At 33.6% G+C, this 14283-nt stretch overlaps 3 protein-coding genes across 8 annotated transcripts in view; 2 read left to right on the top strand and 1 right to left on the bottom strand.

Moving 5' to 3' along the window:
• The window catches only part of LOC127873077 (galactose mutarotase-like), a 320608-nt gene that overhangs the window by 38711 nt on the left and 267614 nt on the right, over positions 1-14283 (bottom strand). The window lies entirely within an intron of this gene.
• LOC127873084 (uncharacterized) overlaps positions 1-14283 on the top strand; it is a 344149-nt gene that overhangs the window by 147655 nt on the left and 182211 nt on the right. The window lies entirely within an intron of this gene.
• LOC127873085 (uncharacterized) overlaps positions 9738-14283 on the top strand; it is a 309934-nt gene continuing 305388 nt past the window's right edge. The window contains exons 1-3 of one of the 3 annotated variants that reach the window (XR_008045955.1): positions 9738-9854; positions 10606-10759; positions 13060-13885. Coding sequence is in view for 2 of the 3 variants with exons in the window: in XM_052416703.1 (XP_052272663.1) it covers positions 9788-9854; positions 13060-13739 (747 nt within the window). In the remaining variant the exon portion in view is untranslated. Of the gene's footprint in view, positions 9855-10605; positions 10760-13059; positions 13886-14283 lie in introns of those variants that run through there. The other 2 variants (XM_052416702.1, XM_052416703.1) reach the window with 2 other exon arrangements.

Below are 14283 nucleotides of genomic sequence, written 5' to 3'. Positions count from 1 at the left end.
TTATTAGATATTGCTTAACATGAAATCATCAAAAAACTTGTTGAAAATAAATTTTAAAGTAAAATAATAATTTATACAAAAGACTCAATTAAAACAACAATGGAGTAATATGACTCCATAATATGTTTTAAACGTGCCAAAAGCCTAGTGAGAAGCTTGATACTTTTGCTTTCGACAATTTAAGCCTCTACACACGGGCTGTAGTGGTATTTATTATATACTGCTTACTTACAAATACATTTACTAGTATACCCTAGTCGCGAAAGATATTAAAGTAAAACTGTTTACTACTATAATAGTGTATTTAAAAAAAAATCATCTTTAACATTTTTCGTTGGAAAACTGGCATTTTTACGTACAAATAAAATTAAGCAAAATGTATTATATATAAACGTCTTGCAATTGCTAATGATAGTTTATTGTTAAACTGCTGGGTGTTTTTGTACGGACATAGGTGTGTTAATCTTGTTGTATAGATGTCTTTCATGCATATTACTAAAACTACTGTGTGTCTTTACTGTACATGCATATGCTTGTGAATCTTTTTGCATAATCGTTTTTTGTATGTATATTACCAAACTGCTGTTTGTTTTGTGTACATACATATGCTTGTTAATCTTTTTGTAAAGATGTCGTTCGTGTATATTACAAAATGAGAGTACTGACTGCCTGCCAAAGTCCATTATATCTAGATAACAAAATGAGATTCCAATACGTAGGATTAAATTCATTAGTTGAACTACTTTCCTTCTTCAAATGTAAATAGCGAGCCCGTGGACTGTAACTGCAAACAAGATACGTGGTTGTACCCACTACCATACTTACAATATACGAACACATGTATTTTGTATAACTGCGCAAGGTTTTATGGAACAAATGTGCTTTAATAGTTTGTTTTGTTTTTGTTCATAATATGTTATTTTGTACCACAGCCTCGCTATTTGCGATAAAATACTTATTCGTCATTTTCCATGATAAATACCATATTAAATACCTTTCAAGGCAACGGGAAATCTCTATAGTGGAAAGCTCAATTAAGATGTATGTTGCAAAAGTATGTATGTTAAAAAATTGTTTTTACATGTTAGATAGTTCTACAAAGCGCACAGCTTAGTTACGATGTATTTTGTAAAATTGTTAATGCTGTAAAATTGAATCCATCTGTAAGACGTACAATATTATTTTGATGCGATCTGCCCAACACACATGCACACACGCCGCACACACGCCGCATAAACACGCACACACACGCGCACGCATTCACACACCCGCTTACATGCACAAAACGCAAAAGATATTGAAAATTAAAAGGTAATAAACGTTAAACATGCATCATATAGCAGAACACAAGTATTTCCAACTCCAAATAAAAAAAATAAAGAAAAATAAAATAAGAAAACTTCGTAATAAAACTTCACATGACACAAACTTACAATACAATATAAAGTTACATATTTTAAAGCAGTCAAAAAATATAAGAAGACATATTCTAAGCAGAACTCAGTGCAATGCGATAATTAAAATATATTATACTTTATATACAAATTGTTACATTTAATGTCAAGGGTTTAGGGACTAAGAATAAGCGTGATGAAGTATTAAGCTGGCTAAATCAAAAGGCATTTTCTGTTGTTTTATGACAAGAAATTCACTATAATGCTCAGAATGATAATACAAATTGGGGAGCTTCTTGGACAGGGCAATATTTTTTAAGTGGCGGTAGCTCCAATTGCAATGGCGTAGGAATTCTTATTAATAAATCATGTAATTGTGACATAATTGAGTATAAAGAAATCATAGCTGGAAGAATGCAACTTATAAAACTACATATATCAGATAGCAACGTAATTTTGATTAATCTATATGCACCAAATAATGATGACGTCAATTTCTATAACACATTAGAGAATACTATTAAAGACTACGAAGACGAAACATTAATAATTGGAGGTGACTTTAATGCCGTTTTAGACTATAGCTTCGACAAATTAAATGGAAGGGACAATTCTAACCATAAAACATCAAATAAAATAAATAATATCATAGTAAATTATGATCTCAGTGATATATTCAGAACAAAAAATCCAACTGCAAAGGTTTATACATGGCATTCCAACACTCACCCACCAATTTTTTGCAGACTAGATTATTTCTTAATCTCAAACAACATCTTAAATGCCGTGTCGGACTGCCAAATTCACCCAGGTTATCGCTCCGATCATTCTATTGTTAAAATGATATTAAATACCAACAAGCAAGAAAGAGGTCCCGGGTATTTTAAATTAAACAATTCGTTATTACAAGACACTGAATATCAGTCAAAAATTAAAAATTAAAAAAATTTAGTTGTTGAGTTTAATCAAGAAGCTAACCCGAACACCTTATGGAAAATAATTAAAGGAAGAATAAGGGATGAAACCATCAAATATTCAAGCCATAAAAATAAAATTAAAAATAATCAAGAAAATGAGCTAATTCAACATATTATAAACATTGAAAATAAGTTAATATCAAATTCAAACGATAACTTACTTTGAGAACAATTAAATAATGCAAAACAATTATTACATGAATTTAATAATACTAAAATAAAAGGTTATATGTTAAGGAGTAAAGCTGAATGGATTAAGGGAGCCGAAAAAAATACAAAATATTTTGCTAATTTGGAAAAATATCATTCTGCAAATAATACAATAAAACATATAAAAATTGATGAAAACAAAATAGAAGAAAATCCTGAGAAAATCATACACCATATAAAAGATTTTTATCAAAAATTGTATAAAAAAGATAATAATATCGAGGAGAGCAGCCATTCGAAATTTTTTAACAACAATGTAAATAGGATAAATAATCCGGATAATATAGAGTATCTTACAGAATACGAATGTGCAGAAGCCTTAAAAGATATAAAAAAAACAACAAAAGTCCGGGTTCCGATGGTATAACTGCGGATTTCTATAAAATATTTTGGAGAGATATAAAGAAATACCTAGTAAATTCACTGAATTATTCTTATGATAATGGCAACTTTACAAAAATTCAAAAACAAAGTATCATAACTTCACTTCCAAAAGGAGACAAAGATCTATGAACTTTAAATAATTGGAGACCAATATCACTACTTAACTGTGATTACAAAATAGCATCAAAAACAATTGCAAATAGAATTAAAAAACACCTACCAACCATTATAGGCACAGAGCAAACTGGATTTGTGAAAGGAAGGTATATAGGAGAAAATGTAAGATGCCTGTCAGAAGCTATTGAAAAAGTGAATATTTACAATGAAAATGGGCTATTTTTTTTCTCAGATTTAAATAAGGCATACGACAGTCTGGATCATGCTTTCGTGAGGAATTGTTTAGCTAAATTTGGTTTTAACTTGGTTTATAAATTGGATTAATTTGTTTTACAAAGACGCTAAGTCATGCATAACAAACAATGATCACTTTTCTGAATATTAAAGCATACAAAAAGGTGTTAGACAAGGCTGTCCGCTGTCTCCCTACATATTTATAATTTGTATAGAATTATTGGCAAATGAAATAAATACAAATGAAAATATTTCCGGTATAAGAGTGAAAAATACAGAAATTAAACAAACGCTCTTCGCAGATGACGCATGCTTCCTTCTGGATGGATCCAGATTATCATTTGAGACCCTTATTGCAACCCTTGACAATTTTTCAAAAATATCAGGCCTAAGATTAAATAAAAATAAATGCACTGTTCTGCGCATAGGACGTATGAAATTTTCAAACATTATTTTCTGTAAATAAACACAATTTTTCTTGGACATCGGAAAGTGCAAAAACGTTAGGTATAACATTTTTGAATAAAACGGACGAAATGACCGAGTATAACATCAAACCAAAGATTAAAGAGTTTAAAGATTGTCTCGCAAAATGGCAAAAATGGAAACTAAGTTTAATGGGGAAAATTACAGTTTTAAAAACATTCGCCTTTCCGAAACTTATATATCCTTTAACAGTTTTAAATAATCCAGACAATGAAATTATAAAAGACATAAAGAACTCAATGTTTTCATTTTTGTGGGATTATAAACCAGATAAAATCGCGAGAAACAAAATTGTTCAAAACTACAAAAATGGAGGACTCAAAATGATTGATCTCGAAAATTTTATAGACGCTCTAAAATCAAGCTGGGTGAAAAGGATGTTATATCAACCAACAACAAAATGGGCAAAAATTTACAGTGACATGCTTGAAAATAATGGCAATCTCTTTATCTTTAAATCATCGACCTAAAATCATCAAATATAGACTCTTTGGAATTGAAATCTAAATTTCTAACTGAATGCTTAAAAGGATGGTGACGCGAGAAACTATAAAGAAAAACAGACAATCATAGGGAAAGAAATACTCTGGAACAATTCAAATATATTCCTATTGAATAAAACATTGTTTTACAAAGCATGGTTCGATCGAGGTATTACACAAATAGAACATATCTTTAACTACAGGAACAAACATTTTCATACCTTCACAGAACTTCAAGAATTATATGATTTGCCCCGTTCTGAGTTTTTAAAATACCACACTTTAGTTGGTTGTATACCAAAATGCTGGAAAGAAAAAATGAACAATGAAGAAAGGTCATACGTGCCACCTAGTTACCTAATTAATAGAATCACCCCGACAACAAAAATATGCAAATTTATAAACGAACTGTTAATAGAGAATACACATATAAAAAACAACAAACAAGAACACAAATGGGAAATGCTTTTTAATAAACAGTTACATTGGGAATCAATATGTACAAATTATATTCAAATCACAATAGATTCCTCTTTAAGAACGTTCCAGTATAAATATCTGATGAACATTGTTCCAAACAATGAAAATCTGTTTAAATATGGCATTGTAGAATCTAGCCTCTGTGATTTATGTTCAATGTCTGTTGAAACTAATTTGCATTTGTTTTGGAATTGTCCTAATGTTCATATTTTTTGGAACAACATTGAGACATATATAAAATCCCAACTTAGCATTTGTACTGATTTCAAATTGTCTTATAAATGTATTTCATTTTGTAATACTTTTATCAACAATAGGAACTGCTCAAACTGTGTCAATTTTATTGTATTACTAGGAAAATATTTTATATTTAAATGCAAATATCAACGATGTCCACCAATTTTTGAAAGATGTTTGGAATATTTTAGATACAAAATAAAAATCGAAGAGATTATCGCAAGCTGGAAGGGTAAAACTGAAAAACATACTCCGAAATGGAATAATTTTGTGATTTAATTATGTTTTCTTAAATTTCAGGGAAAAAAGAAGATAAATATGTTAATATATCTACTTCATATGCTTTTCTACTTGTATACGTTTGTGTCCTTCATTATTCAAAACATACCACCTTTTTCATTTTCATGTATTCCATATGTGTATATATATATATATATATATATATATATATATATATATATATATATATATATATACCAATATATAGTGCCAGTTACGCGGTCTCGGTAGTTTTCAGACTGTACTTACGAGGTCAATATAAAAAACGGGGTCTATATACAACCCCGCATTCTAGGCTCCTTTAATTACTATGAGGGGGGTGTAGGGGAGGTAATGCAATCAAATCTCACAATAAGGTCTTAAATCGAAAACCACAATCACGTCTGAAATTGAAATTGTATATACCTCGCAAATAAGTTCGCTATATATTTCCTTGTATAAGACGTTAAATAAATGGCGTGTTCATAAATAACAATATATAAGGTACCCTTATATACCTTAATTCGTGTTAATATCGGATAAAAAAGGGTATGGAAATACAGGTTTTTTATGTGGGAACCCCATAACCTATTTCTAAATCAGAGACCCCGTAACTTGCCTTATGTGTGAATATATATATATATATATATATATATATATATATATATATATATATGTGTGTACTTTTCCCTGTGTAAAATGATGGTATGTGCATATATTATGTAGTGAATAAAGTACTAAAAACGGACAAAAAAAAGAAATACCATCGTATCGGTTTGATCCAAATTCGTAAATGGTCATTTAAATACACTAATTGCATATAATAGCTTTTTTCTATTTAACAACATATCACAAAAACCCACTGTAATATGTTTACACTACCCTTTGATATTTCGCGTATATTTATTAGGTAGATCCGATTCTAAAATAGTAGAAAAAACTAAATGTTTGATGAAAAAATAACTAAATAGATACACGTCTACGACATTCATGATATGCCTTTAACGTGGGTTTTTGATGTTAAAGATATGCAAACACAAGTAATGAAGATTACAATTAAGCTTGTACGGATGATGTTAATATATACATCAAGTCCGAAAATGCTTTTTTAAGACTTTTAGATAAGGAACCGAAATAATGAATGCAGACAATTGTATTTATTAATACATACACATTATATATATAATCTAATAATTTATTATGATATATATATATATATATATATATATATATATATATATATATATATATATATATATATATATATATATATATATATATATATATATATATATATATATATATATATATATATATATATATATATATATATATATATAGGGTCAGAACATAGACCGATCTATATCGGACCATATAAACCAAATATTTCACATTTTTGAAAATATTTTGATAAATAATGTGCGATGTGGACATAATATGGAAATAAAAGCAAACAACAACCTTACTAGCTTTAAAGACTGTTCATGTTTTGGTAATATTGACACAGCTGAGTAGGTGATTTCGCTTTAGTAAAAATTTTGACGGACGACGAAGAAAGACCAATCACATTAACTAGCCCTAAAATTGATCTACAAATAGCCCAATTTTGTGTCACATTTGAATAATTTTCCATTTCCTCAAAAACGAATTATTTGACCATTCAACAAAATAAAGATCGTATTGCAGTTTGAACATTTATTTCAAACATGTACTATATACACTACAGTTTCAGGAACAGCAAATCAAGTAAGAAAATACAAAATAAACATATCATTTATTTGCGCCCGTGTTAATATTAAATATAAAATTTACAACAGTCGTTTCGTTTCATATATTGAAGTTTGAAATGAAATGTTAATAAATCTTTTGAAAGAACCATATTTTGAAAGGAACATTCCACACTTTACGAGGATTTCATAACTAAATGACCGCCATGTTTTCAAACAAGTACTGACGTTTCATTCATTCGTTTGCCATCTAACAATGAAATGAGGAACATGATTAATCTGTTTTGCCAAGTTTGCAATGTCTGTAAATGTGTACAACAATATGAGTGAATTTATTTTAGCAAAGAAAAAAAAAACGTTTAACTACTTCATGATCAATTCCAATAACAATAATATCAATTTTGTGTTTCTTATCGACACATTGTAAATAAAACTGGAAACGAAACTTACTTGAACTAAACGAACTTAACGATTAAATTTGCAAAATATAACCACTTTTTAAGCATATATTTTTGCATATGTAATTAGTAACCATCCAATATTTCATTCAAGGCCAAGAACAAAGAAGTTGCACTTTCAATCGATTCAGGAATTGGCAGTTGCTCCCGCTGCATTTCACACACATGTTCTAAGACGGGTATGAAGTCATCTTTACATCCAAACTGCGGTTTCTTTACTACGTATCTCTCTTGAATACGATCAATGGTTTCCAATTCGCAAGGAAGCCGAAATGAAAAATTGCGGGTTCCATACGCCTCAGGCTGGTAGTACATTACTATCGGTATCCCATTTGGTGCTTCCACATGTCTTTGTTGCCGAATCCGATGAGAATTCCATAGATGGGTGAAAGGGTTCAGATCGCGTTGTATTAATGGTATGAAACAGAATCCCAAGCATTCTAAATGCACAGGATCATCAATCCGAAGCAAGCCGCTGTCTACCATATCCTTAAAATAGTTCCTCCAAAACAATGTAAAACTTACTCTTAAATTTACCCAAAAACGTTCAATTCTTTGATTGCCAGTGGATCTCCCAGTCATGTAACTGTTCATTCCAGACATGTTATCTCTGTCATTAAACCTAAACGCTATCTGCATAGCCCGTACCCAAACGTTTTCTGTCCCTGCATCGCCACGAACCAGACGTGGAAGGCGACAAATCCGTTTCATAAAGTTAACAAAGAAGCCCGCGATAATTCGAGGGTCATTATTCGAATAACATGCCTCCAGCCATAATATGCATCTGGAAAATCCATCCACCGCAACGTGTATAGCAATTCCAAAAGGCTTTAGCTTATCATACCCATCAATGTGTATAGTAAAATTAGGACCTTTATTGGTAAAGACTCTGTGTCGCAGGCGATGTGCAGACCTGAGAGCAACACCCTCGGGATCAATTACCTTCAATACACACCTTGTTGTTTCTTGGGTTACTTTGACATTTGTGGTTGTGTTGACCAGTTTCCATATAGTTTTATAACCACATACAGCCATCCCTCTTTTATATACTGAGCGAATCGCTCGTATAACGTCTGGAAGAGGAGACGACGCGTTGCGTCTTTTGAGCCCTTTACCTACGCAGTATCCGTTTCAGTTGACTCAAACTGAGAGCAGTGTTGTGTAGGAAAAGCAAGAATCCACATATATCCAGACGCGTATAGCCCTGTATGTGATAACGCGAAATCCAAACATCCCTTTCTTGATTTGAAAGTACAGCTAACGATGAGTCAACATACATCAGTGCCACTGAGACACACATCTGCAATATAAAAAAGTTGTTAAACACACGTTTTGCATGTATTAGTTGAAGAGAAATATCTAAATGAATCAATCGAGATTTAAGCTCTCTAAATGCTCATAAAACCCAACGAACACATTAATATTTATTGTTTGCAAACATTGTATGTTATTTTTATCTTTATACCAAGCATTCCTGCTGTAAAAATGGACTGTCTGAGGTCTTGCGTGTTTCGAAAGAATATACCAGAAACTAAAAATCTGTTCGACGCCGGAAGTCATGAACCAATGTTGCAATAATGGGATGATGTCAAAATTCTACGACGACATGATATGAAAAAGGTTTCATGGCTTAAAAATAACTCATCGTGTCGACTAAAACTATGATGGCAAGTCATTTTCACCAGAGCATGACGCCAACAATTATGTAGATTTGTCGACTAAGATCATGTCGACCAAATATATTTTCGGGAAAAGCCGGAAACATTTACGTCGAGACTTCAACTTAATGTCGTTATGACGAGTAGAATTAAGGTGGGAAAAGCTACAAAACTATGTCGACATACCATGTTATTTCACAGTAAGTCGATATAAATTATTCCGGCATGACCACATTATTGGGGTGTACCACATACGTTTCCGTACTTTTGCGCAAGCAATCCTCTGAAAATAAAAGGTTCACGCACAAACTGTATTGATGTCGAGAATTGAATGTGAAACTGTTCTATCTATTAAGCCTTTAATTAGAGATAAAATTGTTTCATGCAGTAAAACAGTGTTACAAAGACGCGGATATGTTTCCAATGTTCTGGTGGTATACTAAAATCAGCCAATGGAATAAAAGAAGTGTATTCATTCGTACTAAGCCGCGGGAAATTTCATTTGAATTTTATGGGACATAAAGTCAGGTAAGATAAAGAGCTGGCTTAATACAGATACGCCGAAAAAGAGGGGAACAAACACGGAAAATGCCCGTGTTAACGATAATGTCTCGCTCCAGTTTGTGAATTCGATGGACTTCGTCTCGTCAGGTCAATGAATAGTTCACGGTCATGAAAGATAAGAATGTGCCGATCTCTGTCAGAACACTTGTTCCAGCGTGCGCCAAGGGGACAGCAATGGTCGGCTAGAGGTAAAATACTGCTTTGTGTACTATGGCAGTGAATGCAATTAAAATAAAGCGATATAACGATATTTAGAATTCTCATAAAATAATCATAAACATGATTTATGTGAAAACTACTCTTCAGTTGAGGATTCACTGTTAATTAAATAATACTTGTAGGCCAGAGGTTTTTTTTACTCACGACCAGAAGATATGATGCGTTAGAATAGAGTTGAATACAAACAGGCTCCAACTCAAAACGAACAGAGTGATTTTTTTAGTAACAAACATAATCAATAATATTATTTGACGTGTCAATAAAAAAAACTATTTGAGATTAAATTGTATGTTTTGAATTACCAGATTTATTAGTCAACAAATCTAGGCCATGTATGCGGGACACAGTCCACGTCAAAAATGTTTATAATACATGAACGTAGGTCCCAGAACCAACAATTTTCCATAAATTCAAAGCGTATATCATAATGAAACTAACAGCAAAATGGAATGCACAGCAAAATGGACTGCATGTAAAAACGTCATAAAACTCGAACAATTGTGTCGTGTTCTGAGAAAACTTGGCATAATGCATGTGCGTAAATTGGATTTTTGCTAAGAAGAGACTTCATTCAAACGAAAAATACAATGAAAGCGGAAAGTGTCGTCCCTGATTAGCCTGTGCGGACTGCACAGGCTAATCTGGGACGACACTTTTCGCACATGCATTAAGCCATATTTTCTCAGAACACGACACAATTCTGTCTGTGTCGTCTTCCAGTAAGCCGTTTCTGTCATTCATCGTTGTCCGTCGGGAAAACCAAAAAACGCCGTGAAACTTAATGGCGAGATGCAGTGTGTAAAAGCTGCCATTCTGATGGACTTCATCTGGATGAGCAAAGGGATTTTCGACATTGGAAGAAGGAAACAATCTGGTATTTTTTTACAGTTATAAATAGCAATTTCCGTCTATATCGCGCTGTGGGGGAAAATTGGCTAAATACAAACAGGCTAAGGAGAGATCAGACTTCCATAAAAAAAAAGCGGACAGGGTCGTCTCTTATAAGTCTGTGTGGAGTAAATATGCTTATCTGGGATGGCACTTTACGTACATGCATAAAGCAAAGTTTGTCCGGTAAAAGGCTCAATTAAGCTTTACAACATTTGCCTAACATCTTTCTTTTAAATTGCTGCATTCATACATCAGGAAGAACGACCCAACTGGGCTAAACATTTTAAAATTTTAAAATTTAAATATTGAGATCCCGAATCCCTTCCGTACCTTCCCACCGAAAACAGCTTCAGAACAAAAAGGAATTCATATCTCTCTGTATGCGGTTTTTGTTCAAAACCATTAGAACTGTCGCCTTTATTGCGAATGACCCATTTATACGATATTTACAGTTGGAGTTCCTAAATACGAATCCCAGGTAGCTTGCCAGACACTTTATCTCAATATTTGCTTTAAACGAGCCCGTTCAGCACATATAAGACCGGTTTTGACTATTTGAGGTCTATTTAAACTCGGGCACGTCTTTACCAAAAAACCATTAATTTTGCACTACGATTGTTTCGAGCCACTGAGCATATGCCTTTTCGTTGATATTTTTAAACTTCAGACTGTGGGAAACACGTGTTATCTTTTTAATATTGAGGTTTGAACGCACCCATGTATAACTAAATAACATATACGTGATTATAATATAAAAGAAACATTTGTATACCCGATCAATACAAATCAAGGTATGCTCACGTTAGTATTTATTAAATATGATTCAATTTGAGGTTTGACGTTTTATTTAAATTGATTTCTAGATGTTTTTAGGTCGCCTATTGTCAAGCAACCGTAAGGTTACGGATTCGATCCCAACTGTGGGGCGTTCTTACGGAGAGATCCTAAAGAAACCGAGTACTGGTCCTGTCGGAAAGCGTTTCAATAAGCCTTGGACTTTTAATAAATTCGTTTAAACGAAATGATGGTTGTTGGAAACCTGTATCTACCAGACATTTGCTGGTCAAAAAAAAATTCAGCAGGGCTACAGACTGGAAAATAATTGTGGCTATTAACATCATACGTTGAACCCATTCATGCCGAGTGGACTCTCCAATTCTTCTAAAATGGAACAATTTATTTAAAAAATTAGGGATGTCTTGTATAGTTATTTCTATAATTAGAATATTTCTTACATAAATTCCTTTAAGCAAACAGCGCAGACCCTGATGAGACGCCGCATCGTGCGGCGTCTCATCTGGGTCTACGCTGTTTGCCAAGGCCTTTTTCTTGACGCTAGACATAAATGAGTTAACATCATTCGTTTAATATTGTCATGTAAACTTAGTAGAGCAACTATATTATGTTACACAGTACTTTGCAGTACTTCGCAGTCTGTGTAAGTTGAACTCATAAATAACGTTTTCATGTAAGCCCCAATCGACTTGAAACCAATAGGGGACACATACAAATACTGTTTGCAATTTTAGTGGCGGGACCATGAGAGTCTCGGATCAATGTCCCGTCAGTGTTTGCTTAAAACGATATTCAGATCACATGGATCCAATGAATTTCATTCTGGTAAAACTGGGCTTAATGCATGTGCGTAAAATTTCGCCCCAGATTTCCCTGTCCATTCCGTACAGGCTAATCAGGGACAACACGTAAGCGTTAATTTGAGTTTCGTTTAGATTTCCTTTAAATTGAAAACTCCTTATAAGCGGAAAGTGTCGTCCCTATAAGCATTTGCGGAATGCACAGGCTAATCGTTGATGACACTTTACGCCTATGTATTAAGCTAAGTTTCCCCAGAACGAGGCTCCAATGGTAGACCCGCTAGATATCCCAATATGGAGCTATGTGGGTTCGTAAGTGTATCCATATTGCATACTTTATGCTGATCGCTGTGGATTATTTGTAGCATTTTTAGGGGGAGGGGCTATGTGTTGAATCTGTGCTTCATATCTGAATTCTTTTGATTCCAGAATATATATCGAGTTTTTTGCAACATGGCCTTCAGAAATAGTTAATTGTACACAATATGATTAAAATGTTGCCATTTTCTAAACGTAACCAATGAAAATAAAGCGCTTTTTACTATAGGCTGCGATCAACAACACGTTTTTTTTCAATGTGATCGATTTTAAGAACTATCCAAATACAGGTACTCGCCAAACATAGATAATCTTTTTTGCATAAAACGTAATTTGTAAAGAAAGGGTAATGTATTTATCTTTTTTTCAGACGTGCTCATTTATTCGTCGCTCGCAGCTGCAAGTTTTCTGGCGTATGGAATATTTCCTCCCGCACATGTACCGGTCGAGACAAATCCCTACAAAGATTTGACCGTCGCGCACCCTCTGTCGTCAGAAACCGTCGTCTGCTCAACGAACAACACGCACATTCTTAGCACGTGGAGACATACGCCATATGTGTTTCTTGGGAAGTCGAGTAACCAGACTGCGATCTTTTTGTCTAACAATCCTGCATTGAATGACGCCTTAGCGATTTACATTCGCCGAATGTCGAGTAACCAGTCAACATTTTTTCTGTCTCACAATGATGCAACGAACGACGTCATGACGTCATACTATGGCGGAAACGTTGACGGTGAAATAAAAGCCGAGAAGTTTGCATATAATTGTCATGCATTTTCAACTGCAGACAACGATGTTTGTAGGAATGATTTTGTGTTAAAACAAACGTACATACAAGACTCATATTTCAGAATCGAAGACGTTTTCAATGGAAAACAACAACATGTTGAACAATTCGTTAGATTCTATCCACATCAGTTAGGTGACATTCTCAGTGTATCTATTACGCAGAAACGTCGCCTACACGTGAAAGTCGACCCATACCCGGAAGTGCACATTTCCGTTCGGAGCACCGCGAACACACGCGCTTTCCACTGGTATCTGTGAAATGTATATCTACCGCACTTAAACAACAATGCAATTTTATGTTATTAAAATAACTATTTCTTGTACAAAGGTCATATTGTAATTTTTCTTCTAAGAAATTCGGGTCTTTCGATACACATTGATTTGAATAAATCGTGTGAACAATATGATTTCACATGTAATTTTCTGTACGTAAATGGCAGATGGAATGAGTCGTGTTCTGAGAAAACTGGGCATAATGCATGTGCGTTCAGTGTCGTCCCAGATTAGCAGTCCGCACAGGCTAATCTGGGACGACACTTTCCGCCTGAATTGGATTTTTGCTAAGAAGAGACTTCATTTAAACGAAATATGTCATAAAAGCGGAAAGTGTCGGCCCTGATTAGCCTGTGCGGACTGCATTATGCCCAGTTTTCTCAGAACGCAACTCGAATGTTAACGATATCGATCATCTCTGTGGTTTATGAACCTCGTTCTGGGAACACGAGGTTTCATTCATGTGCGTAACTGTCGTCCCAGATGAGCTTGTGCAATCAACCTATACTCAATTTTCTCTCAGAAGAGA

This window comes from Dreissena polymorpha, chromosome 3 (genome assembly GCF_020536995.1).
Source record: "Dreissena polymorpha isolate Duluth1 chromosome 3, UMN_Dpol_1.0, whole genome shotgun sequence".
Lineage (NCBI taxonomy): Eukaryota > Metazoa > Mollusca > Bivalvia > Myida > Dreissenidae > Dreissena > Dreissena polymorpha.
The sequence above is the reverse complement of the archived record's forward strand: the minus strand, read 5'-3'. Positions and strand labels throughout refer to the sequence as shown.